At 44.6% G+C, this 21,671-nt stretch overlaps 7 protein-coding genes across 8 annotated transcripts; 2 read left to right on the plus strand and 5 right to left on the minus strand.

Annotated features, from left to right (window-relative positions):
* Positions 1–118: 118 nt before the first annotated feature.
* On the plus strand, positions 119–6,606 carry LOC6617693 (putative inorganic phosphate cotransporter). The gene is made up of 5 exons (XM_032714129.1): positions 119–483; positions 4,412–4,590; positions 4,656–5,102; positions 5,170–5,793; positions 5,855–6,606. The coding sequence occupies exons 1-5, from the start codon at positions 444–446 to the stop codon at positions 6,053–6,055; spliced, it is 1,491 nt and encodes a 496-aa protein (XP_032570020.1). The 5' UTR covers positions 119–443; the 3' UTR covers positions 6,056–6,606.
* Positions 6,607–6,747: 141 nt separating this feature from the next.
* Positions 6,748–8,508, plus strand: LOC6617695 (putative inorganic phosphate cotransporter). Its single transcript, XM_032714728.1, has 3 exons — positions 6,748–6,790; positions 6,863–7,650; positions 7,711–8,508. Exons 1-3 carry the CDS (start codon positions 6,748–6,750, stop codon positions 8,506–8,508), a joined length of 1,629 nt encoding a protein of 542 aa, XP_032570619.1.
* Positions 8,509–8,514: 6 nt separating this feature from the next.
* On the minus strand, positions 8,515–11,048 carry LOC6617696 (mitochondrial import receptor subunit TOM70). Its single transcript, XM_002041972.2, has 3 exons — positions 10,916–11,048; positions 9,699–10,714; positions 8,515–9,606 (listed from the first exon to the last, which is right to left on the minus strand). The coding sequence occupies exons 2-3, from the start codon at positions 10,672–10,674 to the stop codon at positions 8,813–8,815; spliced, it is 1,770 nt and encodes a 589-aa protein (XP_002042008.1). The 5' UTR covers positions 10,675–10,714; positions 10,916–11,048; the 3' UTR covers positions 8,515–8,812.
* Positions 11,049–11,324: 276 nt separating this feature from the next.
* LOC6617697 (endoplasmic reticulum lectin 1) lies at positions 11,325–13,248 on the minus strand. The gene is made up of 4 exons (XM_002041973.2): positions 12,981–13,248; positions 12,808–12,922; positions 11,946–12,745; positions 11,325–11,889 (listed from the first exon to the last, which is right to left on the minus strand). The coding sequence occupies exons 1-4, from the start codon at positions 13,122–13,124 to the stop codon at positions 11,383–11,385; spliced, it is 1,566 nt and encodes a 521-aa protein (XP_002042009.1). The 5' UTR covers positions 13,125–13,248; the 3' UTR covers positions 11,325–11,382.
* A 346-nt stretch (positions 13,249–13,594) lies between these two features.
* LOC6621460 lies at positions 13,595–16,193 on the minus strand. The gene is made up of 3 exons (XM_002045573.2): positions 14,873–16,193; positions 14,063–14,783; positions 13,595–13,982 (listed from the first exon to the last, which is right to left on the minus strand). The coding sequence occupies exons 1-3, from the start codon at positions 15,709–15,711 to the stop codon at positions 13,653–13,655; spliced, it is 1,890 nt and encodes a 629-aa protein (XP_002045609.2). The 5' UTR covers positions 15,712–16,193; the 3' UTR covers positions 13,595–13,652.
* A 1,651-nt stretch (positions 16,194–17,844) lies between these two features.
* On the minus strand, positions 17,845–18,617 carry LOC6617699 (nuclear protein 1). The gene has a single exon (XM_032713802.1). It carries the CDS (start codon positions 18,472–18,474, stop codon positions 18,265–18,267), a length of 210 nt encoding a protein of 69 aa, XP_032569693.1. The 5' UTR covers positions 18,475–18,617; the 3' UTR covers positions 17,845–18,264.
* On the minus strand, positions 18,524–21,445 carry LOC6617700 (gastrula zinc finger protein XlCGF26.1). 2 transcript variants are annotated; one of them, XR_004361180.1, is made up of 3 exons: positions 20,844–21,445; positions 19,437–20,787; positions 18,524–19,370 (listed from the first exon to the last, which is right to left on the minus strand). XR_004361180.1 is itself a non-coding variant. In XM_032713801.1 (2 exons), the coding sequence occupies exons 1-2, from the start codon at positions 21,354–21,356 to the stop codon at positions 19,891–19,893; spliced, it is 1,410 nt and encodes a 469-aa protein (XP_032569692.1). In that variant the 5' UTR covers positions 21,357–21,445; the 3' UTR covers positions 18,524–19,890. The 2 variants fall into 2 exon arrangements, 1 of the variants encoding a protein (XP_032569692.1); XM_032713801.1 differs by having other exon boundaries at positions 18,524–20,787.
* Between the last annotated feature and the right edge of the window lie 226 nt (positions 21,446–21,671).

Raw genomic sequence — 21,671 nt, forward strand, 5'->3', positions numbered from 1 at the left:
ATAATATGAAAAAACTCCCGCTGCCGCAGAGACGCCGACTGCGCAGCAGCAGCAGCAGAGCGGCGCTTATCTGCTCTCATATAAATATAAACTAAAGTCGGCGGGAATAATTTCTCATTTGTAATTTGGCTGGCGGCGTGCGCGGTTCGGTTTGGAATTCGACTTCGAATTCGGTTAGCACTTTTCGATTCGATTTGGAGACAAGTTTCGAGATCACTGGCCTAACAGTAATCCACATTCTCCTTCTCCCACTGCATCATCGCCGCTTTCAGAATAGAATAGTATTGCAAAACGAAAACAGAAATCCGAAGTAGCCGAAGCGAGCGGTAAAAAGCGTAGTGCGCGTTAGTTGGTAATAAAGATTCGCCGTTGTCCTTTAACCCGTAACCGTGGCGAAGGAACTGACCAGCTTGTTGACGCAGCCGCCGCCAATTAGTACCGAGATGACGCAACAGCCGCAATGGGGCATAAGCCTCTCGAGGTGTAAGTGTGCCACATCCTTCGATCCATGGGATATCACAACCATCATCACCACTGCCACCACCATCATCATCACATCATCATCATCATCATGAAATGGCCATAAGGAAGTGCTGCGTGCGCCGGTGTATTCTGAATGCGAATTGTGCGGATCGTTGAACCTGCGATCGTTCGGGGGGCATTTTCGAGTGGTAGTGCTCGCTTAAACTTAACCGACATTGACCGACAGCAATATAAAACAAAAAAAAAAGGAAGAAGAAGGAGAAAAAATATATAAAATCCCATATGTATTGTGCATAAATGAAAACAATGACAAAACGCCTCTTCGTCACTTCCGATTTGTTTCGAATTCTGTGCATTTGTTTGTGTTTCGCTGCCTGTGGTTTTTTCAAATTGAAATTCCCGGCATGCGTGTTCACATAATTGATAAATATTTTGCATACGATTTGCATGTGAATTGCTGCTTACCTGCGATAAAGAACAGGGTATCATATGTTCGGTTCTAAAACCACTTGATTACAATCATCGAAGGGCTAACGGTTATTACGGACTTTGGCAAGCGATTATGGAACCTGCCCAAATTCATACCTATACCGATTTCCTCGCCCCATCTCGCTCTCTGTTCTTTTTTGGGCAAGGTCAATGCAATAAAGTATTCTGTCCACCGATTGGGCAACCATTTCAGCTGTAAGCTGTACGAAAATAAAATATAAAATATACTTGGAGTGCGAGTGGTAAAAATCACGAAAGCCTATTATGATTTTCGTATCATTTTATCAGCAAAGAATTATTAAACTAATTAGCTTTTGAGATGTACTAGTTCTAGCTAACTAGCTCTGATATATAGCTTAGTATTCCGCTCGTTTTTCCAATGAATTATATTTTGTGCTTTACATTTCACCAAACACAAAGTGTTTTTGCCACAAGTTCTAGCCCAATGAACTAACAAATTTACAATCCATAAATCACCCAATTGGGCATTAGTTTTGAGCTACGGCAATCAGCCCGACTAATCGCCTCGTCTATGGCCTACGTCCCAGTTACCCCAAAGTCTCATTATCATATGGAAGGGTCTGCTGGCATGGGTGTACTATCTGGTGTATATGTTCTTATGCGGCAATCGGACCTCGCTGACGACCCTCTGCCCCCCAGGCCCATTGACATAATTTTCGCAAGACCGCGGAAATGCAAGCGAAAGAAATTAGGTTTATTCATCCTGGGGCTATCTCTTAGACATTCACGATTGCCGGACAAAGAGCCGCAGACCCAGAAATGTCAACAGATGGAATTGTTTTCGTTTTCTCATTAACGCAACGGATACGAACGACAATCGTCATTACTTAAAAATGCCAAAAGTCATCTTCATTATATGAAATTAAGCATTAAGTACTATTTAAGGGAATAAAAATAAGGCATTAACTAAGCTTTAGGGAAACTAGTTTGATGAGATGTGTTTTTAATTGTTATAAACATATTCATTATTGGAAATACTCACACTTAGTTTGCTTTATTTTAGGTATATTCTATATATAGTATCAGTGCAAATCGATTTCAACAAAAACTCCCATAATTGAAACTAGTTCAATTGTATTGCCTGGCTAATTAGAAAGTATCTCTGAAATAGTCATGATGTATAAGTCGCAGATAGTTTATTCTTGGGATTGTGCAACTTAGTTTTATAGGTAATAGTTACTTTAAAGGTAATCAGTTCCTCAATATGTACTAAAGTAATACATTTAAAAGGGCAAGCTTCGTTGTATTTGCAAGAAAATAATTTTACGGAAAGGTGTGACCGATTAAATCTAGTTAAAAGTGAGTCTTCCCCCTCCCACTCAGCCACTCGAATGCGCGAGATAAGGTCGCGTTAGCAAGCTCTGATTAAATCTTGGATGGCTTATCGCGGGTGGAGGAGGTCCTTAGGTCATATATTAACGCCACCGAGTGGATTGGTTGGGCTGAAAATATTGGCATACTTGGCGGGCGGCGGCGATATGATTAGCACCCATTTACATATACGGGGGCTTATCAACTTATCACTTGGCAATCATATTTTATTTCTTTATTTTATTTTTTATTTGACACTCGGTGGAGTGAGCGAATTTGGTTAAGTAACCTGTCAAATATTGGCACATTGTTAATTTTGCCAGCTACGGTGGCTTAATGCAATTTGCGGCCAGCAAAAGATATATTGATGTTAATTTATAGGCAAAATAAACTTGTCAGCTGGTGACGTCGATGGGCATTTTTTGCGAAACAGTTTCTCATAAACTAAGGGAGTTTCGAATGCCATTAAAAAGGCAAACACATGATTGTTTAACTTTTACTGGCGGGTGGCTTTAAAATAAATATATATCAATTTTTGACGTAGGTGGAGTCGTCGTGGCTAAGTGTCAACAAAAACAACAGAAGTCGTGGACTGCGCGTGGGTGATTTAATAATATTGTCATGAATTGGATTCTGATTGTGGTCTGTTTACCCAAGAAGCCAGGCTATTTGTTTACTCGCAATCCAGAGATTCAGATTCAAGTGATCTGCGTGCCGTTCTTGTTAGATCGTTTATTTCAATACTTTTGGAATGAGATTGGTCAATGTTAACTAAGCGTGCCGAAGAACTTGATCAATTCAACCTTCGATATACATCTACTTTCGAGGCCCTATGAATTTATGCCCAAAATTACTTAATTGGCGCCGCCATTGGTTTATGGTCATTGTTCTCGGTTAGCGATTTCGCATACTTCACATTGCACTCCAAATGTTTATCGCAGATCTAGCACACTCCTCCGCCTTATCGGGCCGTAATTCCGCTTAACAATTTGATTGCGATACGACGGTCGTATAAACTACGTCCGTTGATCGCTGTGCCTGGTGATTGATAGTGGGACACGAGTGCATAGCGCCGCTAATATGGACCCTAATCTGTCGACCTGGCTGCTTAACTACAAACTTGAGCACGAGCCATAAAACTCACGAGACAGGAAGTTCATCTACAAAACTGAACAAATTCCTCAAATGCCTTTGAATAACTAAATAAACAATAAAATAACTTATGATGGAAGTCCATAAATGAGAGCATATAAATCTACTCTTGCGAACCCCCCCGCATATCAGCACATGATTTATTGAATATTTAATCAAACTAAACACTTTATTGCCGCAAATGAAAGTATTTATTTATTGAGTTTGATTGGAACAAGATTATTTGGTTGTTTTATGGTAGATCACCAGAAGATACTTTTGCAATCTGAGTTATGGAAGTTGTTTACCCTATATTTATATTATTTGATCATCTTTAAATATATTCTAATGATTCATGGCTAGTGAAAGTCCGGATAGGGCTGAAAATCGGAACAGGCCTAATATATTCTATAATCTTTAAATGATCATATCGCCATGTCGCAGTTGTCTACGCATAATTTCATTATCATTAAAATTATAAACTGGTTTCCAACTAAAAGATCTGTCGTGAGCTTTAAAAATTAAATATTGTTGTCATCATGATTATTTTAAACATTTATTAAATATCTGCGTGGCATATAATTTGTTTAAGCATTAAAACTTAAAAAGTTCTGAAAGTATTCTAGACAATCTTTGTTACCTAGTTTGCAGCATTTTTGTATATTATACTTAATTTAGTACTCTTTTTTCAATCATTTTCCCTATCGTTCGTATTGAAAAATGACTAAAATCGGTTTCAGCAGTTCAGCTAATTGATATAGTGCCACAGCAATCAAATGCAATTTGAAGTTTATTCGCACGCTAACCGAATTAAATAACTTAATTGGCTTAAACAATATATATATGTGAGACGCAAATCCGCTTGGCTCGTAAAATGTTTGACGCAGTGTTTGGTCAAATGTTACCCAGCAGGTTAATTAATGTACACCAAGACACCCACTGACGTCAATTCCGATCGCGATCTTCTCGCCCGCAGATTTCGTGATACCCCAGCGAGTGATCCTGGCCATCATGGGCTTCCTGGCCATCCTGAATGCCTACACGATGCGCGTCTGTCTATCGCAGGCCATCACGGTACTGGTGGTCAAGAGGAACTCCACGGACGATGATTCTGAGGCGATCTGCGAACCCGATGACATCGACGAGGGAACCAGTGTAAGTAGAGCCTTGGAGTATTATCAAAAGATGAATACTTAAAACGGAAATCATTTATCTTCCAGATTGGTGGCGATTTCGAATGGTCTGAGGAGCTGCAAGGTTTGATCCTGTCCTCTTTCTACATCGGTTACATTGTCACCCACATTCCCGGCGGTCTGCTGGCCGAGAAGTTCGGTGGCAAATGGACCCTGGGCCTTGGCATTCTGTCCACCGCCGTGTTCACCATGCTGACGCCTTTGGCCATCAACAAGGGTGACTCCGACTGGCTGATTGTGACCCGAGTTCTGATGGGTCTGGGCGAGGGAACCACCTTCCCCGCTTTGAGTGTCCTGCTAGCTGCTTGGGTACCGGCCAACGAACGTGGAAAGCTCGGTGCTCTGGTGCTGGGTGGTGGTCAAGTGGGTACTATCATGGGCAACCTGTTGTCTGGCGTGTTTATAGACGCCTATGGCTGGGAGTTTGTCTTCTACTTCTTTGGCGGTCTGGGTGTTGTCTGGTTTGCCATCTTTGTAAGTATAGCTGAGCACTTAGCGCGTAGTCAAGACTCGTTATAATCCAAACTATTCTTGCTCGTAGGTCTTCCTCTGCTACAGCGATCCCACGTCGCATCCCTTCATCAAGCCCAGCGAGCGCGAGTATCTGGTCAAGGAGATTGGCACCATTAGCCGCAACGAGGACCTGCCCCCCACGCCGTGGAAGGCCATCCTCACCAACCTGCCCATGTTTGCTCTGGTGGCCGCCCAGATTGGTCACGATTGGGGCTTCTACATCATGGTGACGGATCTGCCCAAGTACATGGCCGACGTTCTGCAGTTCTCGATCAAGGCCAACGGTCTGTACTCCTCGCTGCCCTACATCATGATGTGGATCGTGTCCGTGGGCAGTGGCTTCGTGGCCGATTGGATGATCCGCCGTGGCGTGATGAGCACCACAAACACCCGCAAGGTGATGACTGGTCTGGCTGCCTTCGGTCCGGCCATCTTCATGGTGGGCGCCTCCTACGCCGGCTGCGATCGTGTCCTCGTCGTGGTGCTCTTCACCATCTGCATGGGCCTGATGGGCGCCTACTATGCGGGCATGAAACTTAGTCCCCTGGACATGAGTCCGAACTACGCCGGAACGCTAATGGCCATCACAAACGGAATTGGAGCAATCACCGGAGTGATCACGCCGTACCTTGTGGGCGTGATGACACCAAATGTGAGTATCATAAATGTGATGTTATGGACCTTTAGCTAATCTGGTTGTTTTTCTTTTACAGGCCTCGCTGCTGGAGTGGCGTCTTGTGTTCTGGGTGGCCTTCGGCGTGCTCTGCGTCACTGCCGTCATCTACTGCATCTGGGCATCCGGAGAGGTGCAGCCGTTCAATAACGCACCCATACAGCCGCCCTCCGTCGACTTTGAGGCACAGGAGCGCAAGGTGGGTGGTGAAAAGACGAGGGGTCTGGAGCAGAGCTCGTAATGTGGATCGCCAAAAAAAGTGCCATACATATATGTATACATTGTAATCTAGTTAAAGTGCTGTCTACGCGGATTCTGGAATCCGTAATCTGGGATCCGAGTGATTCCCAAAAGCAGTGTCATGCTGTATACGCAGTGGCTGTTGTTCAAATTGCTAGTTTTATAGTATTCCCGATCTGGCCGATCCCTGGCATCAGCGCCAACTAATTAATTTAAGCGAATTTACATACACTCCCGAACGTGCGCAGTGCTACCACATGTATCCCGTTTGTTAGCTAGGATAACCCTTAGCCTAATCCTAATCCTAAACTATCCCCCTTCGCCGCGCACGCAACGTACTCTCTTAATTATTATTTAGTATTTAAATAAACTGCGATTTCGCATTAAGGATTTCGTGTACCAGAGCTCGTATTGCCGTATTGTAAATCAAATGATGAAATAATTTGTACATTTTAAATTGTTGATCAATGTGTAAAGTAAAACGTGTTTTTAGCTGTTCGTTAAGACATTACTGTTTTTATGATGTTAGTCAAATAAAGTGTATAAAGCTAATTAAAACTATAAATCTAAAATCTAGTTTTGTAAAAATGTATTCATAATATACATATAATAGGTATTAAATAGTCTAAAGGGGCATCGTCTCTAGTAGGCGTTCTGCGATTTGTTCAATTTCTATAAAACAAAGTTACCAAAATGCTGCCCGCTGTTGAGCAGAAGTTGAGCGATATTTTTATATGTATGTGAGCATAATTCAGGGATTTTATGTGGCATCCACTACAACCAGATGGTTACCCATTCCATCCCATAGATCTGGAGGTGCGACAGCGATGGGTTCTCTGCTGCTTCACATTTTTGGCGATCATCAATGCCTACACAATGCGTTTGTGCTTGGATTTTACGCTTAACCGAATCATCTTGGAATGTGGTGGTCATAGGGTGGACAATGTTCCTCAAGTGCTGAATCCCAAGGCACTGCCCAACTGGCGTTTTGAACTGGCCATGGCACTGAATCATACGGAATATCAACTAAGAAGCAGGCTAAAAGCGGGAAAGGAGCACCAAGATCCCAACCAGATAAGCGACAAAAGATCGCGGGATAGAGAACCTGCCGGTGAGAATCCTCCTGGTCAAGAGGACTCTCAAGAACGTTTGAGCTGCTCCGAGCTATGGCCTCGTCAAACCCAATCCCTTGTAGTAATGGCATTCTATGCCGGCTATATGCTCACCCACGTTCCGGGCGGACGGCTAGCGGAGAGGTATGGTGGAAAGTGGGTGCTCGGTGCTGCCATACTCACGTCAGCGGTGCTGACCCTGCTAACTCCCACTGCAGTGCGACAGGGCGGTCCGTATGCCCTTGTCGCTGTCCGTCTATTGGTCGGAATTTGTGAGGGCCCTTGCTTTCCGGCCGTGTGTGCACTCCTGGCCCAGTGGGTTCCAGAACAAGAGCGCGGAGTGCTGGCAAGCTGCGTACTCAGTGGCGGTGAGATCGGCATCACGATGGTCCAGTTGGTCAGCGGGTTGCTTGTGGCGGAGCAGGATTGGCCCGTGTTCTTCTATCTGGTTGGTGGAGGAGCCGTGGCCTGGTTTCTGGGATTTGTAAGTCTATACGAACGCTAAAGTCATGGTAATCATGGTTTCAACCAATTTGTTCCCAAGACCTTAGTTTGCTATAGCACTCCGGATCATTGTCCGTTTATTCAGAGCGAAGAACGGGAATACATAAGGTGCAATACTAGCAACTCCTTTTTGTTGACCACTGGCGGAGAAAGAGAGGAGATGGACGGGGAAGATGGATATGAAGGTGAGGATGGGGAGCACGGCAGAGAAGTGGATGCAACGTGTAACACTGCACCTTGGAGGAGTATGCTTAACAGCACGCCGCTCTGGGCACTGGTTTCCACCTCCATGCAGCAGGAATTCCAACAAAAATTGCCCCAGGAGCTGCAAATTGCGCTAGAGGAAGTAAGAGCCCATGGCAGCAGTTTCTCAGAACTAACCACCATCATCGAAACGATAGCACCGTCCGTTGGAAACTGGATGGCTTCGCTGACAACAGGGCGGCTGAGCGATGTGCTAATCGAGCAGCAGATTCTCACGCGCACTCAGACGCGCCGCCTCATGTCCTGGTTGGTCTTCTTATGCGGATCCATGTACATGCTGCAGATCAAGATGAGCGGAGCACGAATCTGGAGCGTTCTGGGCATGGGAGCCTACTATGCGAGCATTAAGCTGCTACCGCTGGATATGAGTCCCAACTATGCTGGCACTTTGATGGGCATTTCGGGCGGCATGGGTGCGCTTCAAGAACTACTGATGCCCTATCTGGATCAACTGGAGACCGACTACAAGCTGGTGAGCAGTGTGAGGGCCGCCATGTGGGTAATCGGCGCCAGCTACATATCCGGTGACGTGCAGGCGTTTAACCAACTGGAACCAGAACGGGAGCCACAATGAGGAGACTTGCTTGTTTTAAGTTTAATCTTACGCTTAAACATAAGCTACTGGATTTGTCTTAGTGGATTCCTTAGGCAACAGATTCTAGATTACATATGTACCATAATACATGACAATTTCTATGCTAAAGCTAGGAGCATAAACGTAAACAAGCTTTATATATATATATATATATATATAAATAACAGGTATGGTCGATATTAACTTAATTAGAGTAGGACTGCTGGTGGTCGTCTGGCTAAATGCTCCGCGCTGGCTCTCATTTTCTCGGGATATCAATCCCAACACACACCGGTTCCATACTCTATGCAACGCCCTGGGGCATCAATCCGGATTGGGCCATTGCCGACACTGAGTTCATGTCGATACCCAGCTTTTTGGTGACGTTGATTTGGGCCACCGCCGCGTTGCGCAGCGAGTAAACGTGCACCAACTCCGCCTGGCTCTTGGCATAAAGCAGTGCCTTTTCAAAAAGCTCGACGGCCCGTGTGAGTTGCGCCCGCTGCACTTCGACTGTTCCGAGTGTCTCGTAGGCCAGCTCGCATTTGGGATCTACTTCGATCGCCTTGTTGAGCAGCTGGACAGCCAAATTAATGTCTCCGCGCCACTGAAGCACCATGATGGCCTGGTGAACGATAAGTGCGGGATTTGTTGGCGCCAATACCATGGCCTTTTTGTAGTATTCCTCCGCCTGAGCAAACTGTTGCTGGTCGGCCAAAACCTGAGCCGTTAGACTGTAGCACTCAACGCAGTCCGGGAAACGCTCGATGGCATTTTGGAAGGTGTGCATTACACTCTCCAAGCGCCGCTGGTCGCCGGCCAGGAGGGATAGTCGGTACTCGGCATAACACTTCTGGACGAAGGCGATGGCGTGGTTGGGTGCAATGCTCACCGCCTTTTCGAACTCAGCCAAGGCAGGCTCTATCTGCTCCAGCAGCAGAAGGATCTGGGCGCGCTGGTGGTACACATCTGGGTTCTCTGGGTTCAGGCGTTCCGCCTCAGCAAAATCGGCTATACCCTTTTCGCGCTGATCCAGCTGGATGAAGAGAGCTGCCCGCTTTATGTAGGCATAAGCACGCAAGTTGGGATCAGCATAGTCTGCAGTGAAAGTAAAGTAAATAGAATAGAAATCGAAAAAGCAACTGAAGAAAACCGACTAATTAATGAATTGAAATTAAACAAATTCTTACCATTAGCTAAAATAGCATCAAAGTCCTGCTGGCTTTCTACATAGGAGCCACACAGCAGATGGAAAGTTCCCCGCATAAGCAGAGCCTCCACTTTGTACTGTGCTTCGGCCTCGGAGGATTCAATCTCTTCGGTGCAGGCGGGAATAATTTCATCGTACTTCTCCTCGAGGAAAGCGAGGTGGGCACGCAGGAAACCCTTTGGGGGTGCATCGGATTTAGGGGCTGGGACTTTCATGGTCTGCAGCGGATCCGCGATGAAGGAACGCGTGTAGGTGTTTACGAAGCAAGCCGACGGCACGACTGGCACCCGATTGCGAATACCCTTCTCGGCGTCCAATCGGCCGGTCTCCTTGAGCACACGGTCAGCGAACATGATAGTTTGATTATTTTGGAACATCTCCAGGATACAGGTGGCTGTGACATCGTCCAAGCACTCGTTCATATCCTTGGTGGCCTCGTGAGCACGGGCACGACGATAATATGCCTTGGCGTAACGAGGATTGAATTCCAGCGAGGCTGTGCAGTCCTCCTTGACGTTGGACCACTTCTTGAGCATCTCGTAAGAGGCGGCGCGGTTCTGGTAGAAGATGGCCATGTCAGTGCGGTGCTCCTTGGGACACTTGTCGATGGCCTTGTCATAGAATTTAATGGCCTCATCGTACTTCCCATTCCTGTAGCAGTTGTTACCCTCCGTCTTGTAGTTGTTGGCCTCCTTTAGAGGCGACAGCTTCTCGCCCAGCTCGGCGGACTTCTTATTGCGTTCCAGCTCCTGGTCCGGTGCCGTGCCGTCCAGGGAAATGGCCTGCTTCTCGATCTTGGCCTTTGATCGCTTCTTCTCCCCGTCCAACTCCTTGGGCGCAGCCGTCCAGCTCTTCACCGCATAGGTGCCCAGTCCGATGACCAGGGGAGTTCCAAGGATGAGCGCCAGCTGCCACTTTGTCAGCTTCATCGAGCCAATGTTCAGAGTCATCGCCATCGTGCCGGTCTTCTTATGGATGTGTGTTATGTGTGATGAACTGCAAGAAAAGAGCTGAATCAGTTTGGGTGCCGTCACAAATTGTGTAATACTCCGCTAGCTTATCGCTCAGCGCCTTTTGAGCTTCCTAAATGCCGGGCGGGGGGCACGTTTCTGCAGTACCTAACCCCCAACCCAATTGATTTTTCACACCCCCAACTGGCCGGCATGTGACTCAGTGCAGGCAGCGAACGGAACTTACACTTTATTAAAACTTTACACTGCTGTGAATTTGGCAATTGTGAAACGTCGATTGTTCTATTTTCAGTTAGAACTCGGGAAACTTAGATTCTATTGTATATCAGCCTGCTGAGCACACGACATCGAAAAACGATAGGCATCGATAGGTATGGAGTAGTAACGGCACTGGGAATGCTCATTATGGAAGAAGAAGATCAGTGATAGAATTAATTGTGTGAATAGTTGTTTAAACTTAATCAGTAAAACTATGAAGGAGTTCAAATATGATGTATTTGTAATAAAGCCTGAATTTAAACTTTAGTACGAATAAATAATTTAGAAACCTATATTACATTACATTACTATCAGACCGAAACAGAGTTCTTAAATTTTAAAATCGGTTTCATCCACTTAAAAAATTGAAATACAAATGCGTTGTAAAATTACAATCAATGTATTTAAAGGAATTCACTAGAATACACGGACAGCCTAAGGACGATTCTCCTCATCTGTGCTGGAAGTTGGAGCTGGAGCAGGAGCAGGAGCAGAAGCCGAACTGGTAGTCGACTTATCGGTTTCCGTAACCAAGATCTTGTCCAGATCCTCCAGTTTAACCAGGCCCTGGGAATCGGCGTAGTGCATGAGATCACATATTGTGGGCGACTCCACGACCAGGATATACTGGCACGTCTTCGGCTCGAGCAGGTACATGGATACAGCGGTGCCGCTGTTCGTTACAGGTGTGCAGGTCAACTTCACGTCCACTTCGCGGGGCACTCCAATCTGTTCGCAGTGGGTTCCCTTGCCATAATGGTGCCAGATGGATGTCGTGAAGCCGGAACGGCGTGCTCCTTTGTCCGGGTTGGCGTTGGACCAAGCACGATGCGCTTCCTCTGAGAAGTAGCCAAGAAAGAGCTCCACTTCGCTGGTCTTGTCCTTGTGGAACTGACGCACATGTCGCCCATAGCAGAACTCGTACTTCCACCAGCCATTGCCCTAAAAAAAGAGTATTATTGAAGCAAAAGCATGGGTCAGCTGCATGTTATTCCTACCCCAGTTAGGCAGTTCTTGCCCGATATAAAGTCCTTAAGGGGCGTCAGATCAGTGATGGGTGTGGGTCCTGTTCCAGAGGCTGCTATAGACAGCAGGAGCTGCTGAAAGTCTCCGTCTACCTTCAGGTAACCATTACTGAAGTGCTTGAGTAGGACTTTGTCTATATCATCGCCGTTGTTAAAGGAGATCAAATCGCCATCCGTCTTGGCCTTCTCCTTGAAAACCAGCAGATCCGCCTCGGATTCAGTCCATTCCTTCAGCTCCGATCGCAGCATGCTCAGCGGGCTGTGCGGTTCCGATTCGGAGTTGAAACATTGTATGGATAGTTCCTTGGTCTCTTCGGCATGAAGGCCGCGAATTGCGCACAGCGTCGAGGAAAGTATAATGGCCTCATAATTGCACGAGGATGTCTCCTTGAAGGAGTAGATATCGTCCTTGCCATGGGGATAGCACACATAGCGCACCATTGTGGTGCGAGGAGCGTTAATTATGTCGCACATAGTGCCATCGCTGTATTCCATCTCAAAGTATGGATAACGAGTGTTGTCGATCTTCAGGCTTTTGTATTTCGGCTTAACGCCCGCCTTGATGTCTGCGCTCCAGTCTTTTGTCAGTATCTTCATCTTGTCATCGGTCCATTTGCCCAGGTAGTACTCCTGGAACTTAACGTTCTTTCCCTCGCGCTCCTCGTGATACTGACGCACATGGTGGCCATGGCAGATCTCGTACGACCAGTAGGCCTCGATGCGGTACGTGCAGGTCAGGGCGGAGAAAATGGGCTGCAGCAAACTTATTGGAGCTGCGGGATTCGGAAATTATGTATAATACAATGGGATGTTAGTTGAAATGCCAATTTCTTACACAACTCTGGCTTGTCGGACTTTTCCTCCTCCTTTTGGTGTTCCAAAGTGGGAATCAGGCAGTCGTACTTCTCCTTATCCGGCGTGTAGAATGTTCGCAGCTGATTGCCCAAATCCTGAATAGCATTACTTAAAGACATTTGTTTATGTTTGCATTAATAAATTTGTACTCACCGGCTGCCCAACTAAATCCGACACTTCGAAATCAATTTTATACAAAATTGAATCGTCAAAATCTTTGGCTTCGTGGGAAACCGCTGCAATTATTAAATTCAGCAGCAATGATATTCTCGCAATTATCACGTAGGACTTGGCCATTTTCGTGTTTAAGGCATCGATTTCTTTACATGAGTATTTTCGTGACAATATACAAATAGTTGCAAATGCTACGTGTTGTTTTTCTCAAAAAAATAAGGAACATATGTTGATTGTCGCCGGGGCACTGTGAATGGTTACTGCAAAAGAAGAAGAAATCGGCTAGCCTGCATGGGCATTTTAGCTTGCAAATAGCTAAATATCAAAAAATAACCGTCGCAATCGACAGCACTTAAAAATGTTTTGAATTCAAAGTCTAATTCTTGGATTTAAATCTAGTTTTTAAATATTTCTCATTAACAAAATACAACATATAATATTTCAAACTTAACTGAAAATTATTAAAATTGTTTTCGTATTTATTACAGATTTAATGGCCTTCATTAAAAAATCTTTTAAGAATCTGTATAAAAATCCAAAATAAGTAGAGAAACTAAATCCACGTCCTCCAACAAATTAAACTCAGTTCCCAGTTTATATTCAACATTATTATATTTTCCTTAACAAATATCGCATATGGTAGTCAGTTCCCTATCTCATTCCCAGCGCCGGCGTGTCCTTTTGCGCCGTGGACCAGCCGAGCTCCTTGTCCTTATCATGATCCACTGGCATTTTATCGATGGCATCCAGTATAAACTGGATGGAATGCGCCGTCCGTGGCAGCCACTCCATGATGCGAGAGGTGGTCGAGACGGGCGGTGTCGCTGCATCGCCGTCGTCCACGAAATCCGCATCTCCGCCGGACAACGAACGAACTCCACCCAGGTAATCCGTGTAGTCGTAGTCACTGGTCAGCGGATTCACCTTGGAGTAGTAAATGGCGGCAAACGTCGAGTAGATGATCAGCAGAGCTGTGCCCACCTATAAGTTTTATATATTTAAAACGATTATATTACACATTGCACTTAAGTTTCTGCCGCTCTTTATGTATATCCACTCACCTGAAAGACGGCCCAGAACTTGTAGGAGCCCTCCGTGATGACGAAATCGTAGTATCCCTTGAGAGGATCACCCTTGATGTAGCGACCCTCGCCCACATCCGTGTCGGCCTTCTCCTCCGCCTCGGCATCGCGTCTTTGGCGCAGTCCACGCACCGATCTCAGATTTCCCTTTTCCCCCTTGAGTGCCGAGACTTTGGTGGCTGGTGCCGATGTTGTGACTGTCTCAACTTTCTCCACTGTCTTCTGCGACTGTTCCTTCTCCTCCGCTTCCTCCTCCTCATCAGAGACTTCTGGAGCAGCTGTCGTCGTCGTCTTGTTGGTTGTTGCCTTAGTTGTTGTTGTAGTCGGCCTCTTGTTCTGGTTCTTTTTGTTTCCCTCCATTCGCGGCGGTTTCTTGGAGTTTATCCTGGTCTTCTGTTGCTGCTGCTGACGCAGTTGCTCCTTCTCGGCTTTCTTCGCCGCCTGCTCCTGGCGGAACTTCTCAGTACTCTGCTGATGGCGTTCGCTGACCGCGTTCCAGGCACTCATCAGTGCCTGATACAGATCCCAAATCTGCTTGAGGCTCTTCAGCACGGTGACCAGTGTGGATTCACTTTGGATTTGGACTACTGCATTGTCGGAGGCGGGCTGTGATTGCTTGGCCATCGCCGTTTCCTGATGTGGGCGTGGCTGGAAGCCCATGGGATAGTCGTACATCTCATCGTAGGCGGGATAGGGCGATCTGTAGAAAAATACGTTCATTTTGTTTATGACATGTTGCCATCACTTCATCCAACAAAATTGACCCAGAACTAGTTGGATTAAGCTCACCTGATAGGAGCTGAAGGCGCCTGGAGCTTTCTATTGTTGCCCTCGGCTGCGGGATGAGTAGCCACTAGAGTTGGCTGCTGTTTGTATGACCACGGAGCGTAGAAGGAATCGTACGGACGTGCCTGCTGTGACCTGCCCTCACCGGTGTCTTCCTTATCATAGATGCGCTCCTCCTCTTCCGACTCCTCCTTGGACTCTGCACTGGGATATCGTCCAGGTCCGTAGTCATCGGCCACATCGTAGTACGGATCCTGCTCGTAGGAATCCTCGCGACTCTGCGGCGGACCGTAGGCATCCTGGCGTTGTCCCAACACGGGAGAATCCATGCTCTCTGCATTCACCACCACCGCCTTCTGCTCCTCGTAGAAGTTTCTGCTCTGCTGCGATGCGGATGCACTCGGATTGCTTGCATTTCCGGCATCCCTAGCAGTTCGCTCCACCGTGGCAATTTCCGTATCATTATCGACACCGGCCTTGAAGTGATTCCACATGCGCGTGAGGATTATGAGATCGCTTTCTCCGCCCTCGTTGTTCTGTGCCCGTCCAGCTTCGATCACGGCCAGCGCCGTTAAGGTGGTGGCAAAGAGAAGAAACGTGATCACCAAAAACCAAATGGGTGAGAGGCGTCGTGGCGCCTTCGCCGGCATTTTCTCGTAGGCAGACATTATCCGTTTGGCACTATTGATTATATTGTTTCGAACCCTGTTCAGCACACACCGCACGGCCAGTTGGCTCGGAGTTAAGTCGACAACTAACCGAAGATGTCCCAATGCTAAGCCAGAAAAACTCCGCCCGGCAATGGTGCTAATGGCGTGTTTTTGGGTATCTAGAACATCCATGCCGTAGTGGCTCGTTGAAAGGTGCTAATCCGTGGGCCGCGTGCATCATCGTTATTGGGCCAGTGCTCCAGTTTCGATTTAACGGTTCATCCGCCACCAAGTGCCGCGGCAATTAGCACCATCCATATCTCCACTGTGGCCAGTACTACGATCCCATCCCATCCGATGCTAACTTCCATTCTCCATTCAATTATGCATAATCCCCGATTTTGTTGTTCGCCACAAATTCGTTTTTTTTCGCGGTGAAAGTGTACAATATGATTCTCTTCCCAGAAGATGGGCTGTGGAATTTAGGAAGTCGTAATTGGAATGGATCTGTCTCGGTGAGTCGCCACCATCGAGGTCCGTCGTCTGTCGTGTGCCAGGCGAAGATCACGATCTAGGAGGCTGCATACATGCCCATATTTAAACACAGATCGTGGCAAGCGTGCGACTTTCATTAATGGGTTTGGAAAGCAATCGATTTCTACAATTAAGATACGTTAGATACGCCTTAACGATCTGAAATCTGAAGACAACACTCTTTTGGAAATTCTAATACACAGTTTTTATTGAGAATTAGATACTTTACAAAAATTTGTATACTACCCAAAATAATTAAAAAGGAAGGAAATCGTATTATCGTCTCGTATATATGCACATATCAGCTAATCATAGTTTAGTATGTAGCAACCAATTAGAAACCCTAGTCTGTCTTTCATATCTTAGAAAATAAAGCGAATATTCACAATTTTATCCTTTGATGCAAAATGAATTGAAGAATTTAAAATTGCTCATTTTATGAAGTTAATATTTGCAGTGGCAAATTCACATATTTACTTCATTTGTTATAACGATTGACATAAATACATATGTATGTACATTTCATGTAGTACCTTACCTTCAAATCTTACATATAAATATGCATATATGTATGTATGTTCTATACATACATATACTCAACTTCTATCGATTTCTAGACTTTACTGAACCATTAATTAATGCGTCATATGTTTACCGGCGAAACGCAGCGTGGCAAACTAGTTTCGTTACCCCCAAAATTGTTTACTCGTTTTTTTAGACCTCTGGCTTGTTTTCCTCCAAAAAGCTCTGATTGTAAATTTTATTTGTTGATATTGCTTTGTTTGAAGCCGCGGCGATAATGTTTATCTCTCGATTTTGTTTTACTTTTGTAATGAATGCGAGTTTAACGAATCTTTTATTTAGAAATCTATTTAATTACACCAACACACACTTTCAACTCGCAATGTATTTGCAATATTTTATTTTATAAAATAAACAGCTATTTCATCACCTATTGGTTCGAAGTTTCAGACACGAAATTTTTATTTTTGGATGATCAATGATTCAGACGAAATGCAATGCAATGAAGATAAGGAATATTTATGACTAATCAAAATGCGAAATTAAAAAGACATACGCATGTTGGAATTAATTGTCTATATGTTTGAAAATTTTCATTAATATGCAGTATAGCAAAACCACCTGATCGAGAGTCTGTTTTATTGTTTACCAAATATCAACAACGCAATTCAAAAAGCCGGCAAATGGCGTTTGGTGAGAGAGAGAGACAGAGAGGAGAGAATTCCATTAGAGTGGACCTTTCTGGAAAAGTTTGTTCGGTTTATTTTTGTATGTGTGCTTGTTTCTGCGTTGTGTTTGCTTGTCAGTGGAAAATAACATAGCTTTTGTAATTTTGTACATCTAATGTAAAAATATCTTTTAGTATGGGAAGTCAATAAAAGCGGCTCAATATTCATAAATGCAACCTTACACGCAAATTTAAGCCGGAAGAAATGATGCAGGCATATGTGTGTGCAAGTTTAATTACCTGTGTAACTGGTGAACTTTCAATGGAAGGTCTCGGGAATATTTCCGTTTGGAAACTAACATACATACATTGCATACATAAATATATATGTATGTACATACATGTTTTCTTTTTTGTCGATCGCTGTAAACAAAGAAAAGAGTCGACTGCAACTGCATTCGCGATAATCAAGGAGCTGAGTGCAAATGAGTTCAACTAAAAGGCTATAAATATGCGCAACAGCACACCAACGGCATTCGAAAAGCTCTCTCGCTTGGAAAGGTGCGCTGCAAATGCAAATGAAAATAAGACGACCAAGGCTATTCAGTTTTGGTTTTCTCTTTATTTTATATATAATACCTAAGTCAAACTTCATAATTTGAAACGCTCTAAGGCTTAGCAACTAAAACTTGCAAGTCTGAATTAGTTTAGGAATATATTAGAAGCTAAGAGTAGTATGTGCCTTTCTTTTTTTGTGTTTGTGAAATTATAAGCGAAATAAAATTATTATAATGTTCACAAAGTTTAGCGCCGCATGAAAAGCCAATGCACAATACAAATGCAATGTGTATTTCAGGCTGGCTTTTGTTTTTCTCTTTCCTTCCAGCAAAACTGCTGCTTGTTCTTCTTTTTCTTCTCTCCTTTGCTTTCCTTTTAAATTCGAAAATTTCTTTTTTTCTCCTTTCAGCGCGGCCCCGTTACTTCTTCCTCTCCTGTTCTACCGCCCCCGTCGATGCCCTGCATCAGTTCTTGCAGGCGGCGGCCTTCTTGTTGTTGTTGTTGGTGTTCATCAGCTTGGTCAGAATCTTGCGGGAATGACCGGAGGGATCGAAGTGGTTGGTGTGCTCATTGGCCTCCCTCTTGTTGCGCTGCTTGCCGCTGTGTCCAGAGAAGATGTGCTTGTCATGGTCGAAGTTGTAGTGCTCGTACTCATCAAAGTGGGCCTCGGACATAATGGCGATTTAAGGTTGCAAAACTAACTGCGTTCTTCTTGGTTGATTCTTTGCTTTTTGTTTCTCTGCAAACTTGCAGGCTGGCTTTCAAATTTCTTTACTTCTTCTTTTTTGTTCACTTTTCGCTGAGCTGCGAACGGAATTGAATTTTTTTCGGTCGAGCAGCGGCTTTTATAGGCGCGCAAGCTTTCTGTTCCGCAACCAAAGCTCTCTCTCCGTCAGAGTTGCCGGATTTAGCTAAATAAACTACTAGAAAGGCATTATATTGTTGCTTACGTGTAGTTACTAAAAATATTTAATTTTTCCATTACTTTCTACTGAACTTTTACCAAATATATTTGCTCTTTTTTATGTAAAAGAATGTTCTTTTATTAAAATTCATAGTTACTCGCCCTGACAACCCTTTTCCGCTCAAGAGAGTGCCTTCTTGACAATATTTGCTGCGCAATTTAATTTTTTGCTGTTTACAAAGTGCGCGGTAAACAAAAAAACAGAAATCGGCAAACATATTATTTCGCCTCGTCCATTTATTTTAATAATTTAAGAACTTTTCAGCAGACACACGTTCCCCGAGTGTTATGTAACACCCGCCCACCTTGGCCCTCCCTAAACGATCATCAAAGTGCATTTACCCTGCAGTTGTTTCTCCGCCCAATAAATATATAATTAAATGCATCATATGTTCTGGATTATCTGGATACACTGATCAAAATTAGTTTTTTTTAAATCTCAAAAATATTTTTTAAAGCGAATGTAAGGGCAAAAGAAACAATTTAGTAATAATTATAGTTCAAATAACATATTTGAAATACAAGATAATGGATATTTATTTTGGTGCACTAGAACCTGATCAGTTGACCCACTTCCCTCCCACCAGGCAACGCATTTGTTTATTTCTGAAAAGCGAAAAGCTTTCAGTTTGTTTTGGTTTAATGGATTTTATATAAACAAATGTTACGTACATAGCCTTCGGCGTTGATAAGGTGCTAACTATCGCTCTAGTTAGTCATTTGGCAGGTATTCGTTCTCAAAGTTCGTCTGGAAACGACGCAATAGATCGTAGCCACCTTCTTAGATAAGATAGAATGGCCTCAACAATGTTGTTTTTAGAACCTGCCACAATATACCACTTTATTTACAATTCGTTGGTAGCAAATCAATCTTTAGATTTCTCGATGATTCTTTCTTTATGACTTCAAAAAGAAACTGGGTTGCCGTGAATATTCTGGATAGAATTTTGTTGTATTCGAACTCACAACTTGAGATTCCTCGTCTCATTTTGTAAATATAGCAAATGTTCTAAATTTGCTGATACAGTCTCTTGTTAACATAGTTATTCTAAACATTTACAATTTACATTTGCCTTAAAAATCTCTTTCTTTGAGAAGTAATGAATGGTAACCTTTCTTTTTATTCCTATTCTACTGTCTCCTTGGGCAGTAGGGTTTTCAGTCGCTTGTCAGGATTAACATCCCTTACAGTCTTGCTCTTAACCCCTTTTGGTTTCTTCTTGGGTGTCGTGTCGATCACGGGAAGATCAAAGTCATCGGGAAAGCTACTGTCCACCGTTTCCGAGAGCTCTAACTGCACCGCCTTCTCCGTGTGAACCCGCTGCACGTGCTCCTTCATTTTGTCGGAGCGGTGACTACTAAATCCACACAGCTGGCACTTGTAGCGGTTCGGACCATTCTCCGTGTGCTTCAGGGCGTGACGCTTGAGGTTTTTACTCTGGCTGAACTTGCAGCCACAGATCTCGCAGATAAAATCGCGACCCTGTTTGTGCGTTTCAATGTGCAGTTTCAGGTTCTCCTTGCGATTGGCACGATGCGTGCAGCCGGAGACTGTGCACGCAAAGAATTCTCCAGTGTGAAGCAGCTTGTGCGACTTGAGGGCCTTCATGTGCGTGGTGCTGTAGCCGCAGACGTCGCAGAGCATTTGCTTCTCGGGATTGTGGACCAGGATGTGGTTGCTCAGGCCCTGCTTCCACTTAAAGCCCTTTCCGCAATGTGGACATATGTGGGGCGTTTCCGTGGAATGCTTGGGCTGATGGACGAGCAGGGCAGCTCGTGTGTTGAAGCGGATGCCGCACTGCAAGCAAAAGAAGGGCTTACGCAGATCACCAGAGTGCCGGCGTAGGTGAGTGTCGTATTCTCGCCAGTCCAGGAAGCCCACTTCGCACAGCGAGCAGGTCAAATGGGAGGGTTCACAGCTGCCCATGTGCTCGATCATTTTCTGCACCTGATAGCACTTGAAGTCGCAGCCAATGCAGTAGTTCACTTTGCTGCTGGACTTTACCGCTCGCGGGTTCTTAAGCTTTAAGGAAAAGGCGAATATAAGATACGTCAGTGGCACAATGTCATATTATCCACCTTGAAGTAACTTTGTCGATTCTCAAAGACAGCCTCTGCTTTCTTTTCTAGTTCTGGATTTGGTTGCGCCTCTCCAGGTGCTGGGATCTCTGTTGCTTCTTTTACCTCGCCCAAGGGCTGCAACTGGTAGAGATTCAGTAGTTCTGTCACAGCCAAGATTTGCGCTAGCTCCCGAAAGTGCAGCTCGTGCTCCTTAGACACGGAAACCAAATCCTCATAGAAGAAGTCCACAATTGTGTGCAGGCATTGGGTGCAGCTGAAATTCCGGATGGTGATCTTGAGCGGATTGTGAATGGAGAACTGCTGTTGCTTCTGATTGGTGTTGATGAACTGGCTCTGTGCAGCCAGCACGCAGAAATGGACGCTCAAGCTGAGGGAATCATCCGAATCCAGTTCCAAGAGCAGGTCACAGAATTGTCCGGTTCTCCGCTGGTTGTTCAGATAGTTCGATACCTTGGAGTGCAGTGGCTGGTGGAGAGTGGGTATGGATTGCATTGTCTGTGAGTGCAGCATTTCTGCAGCTTAGATAATGCTACTAACACTCGATATAAACAAAATAATCAAATGTTTTGCTTTAGGACGCCCAAACAGCTGTTCAACAGTGTGACCAATATGCGCTACAGTGTATTAAAATACTGACTAGTATTTTTCGACCGTTACTTTAAAAATTGGAATTTAAAAGGCAGATTTTAAATATTTGTTTAAAAAATTAATTTGTTCTTTAATGGAATCAGCCCCAAGTTGTACACATTTATTTTTATTTTAAGATCTTAAAACCCAGATTCTTAGAAACCTTAAAATAAAAATAGTGTACATTATAAAAATTGG

Source organism: Drosophila sechellia, chromosome 2L (assembly GCF_004382195.2).
Source record: "Drosophila sechellia strain sech25 chromosome 2L, ASM438219v1, whole genome shotgun sequence".
Lineage (NCBI taxonomy): Eukaryota > Metazoa > Arthropoda > Insecta > Diptera > Drosophilidae > Drosophila > Drosophila sechellia.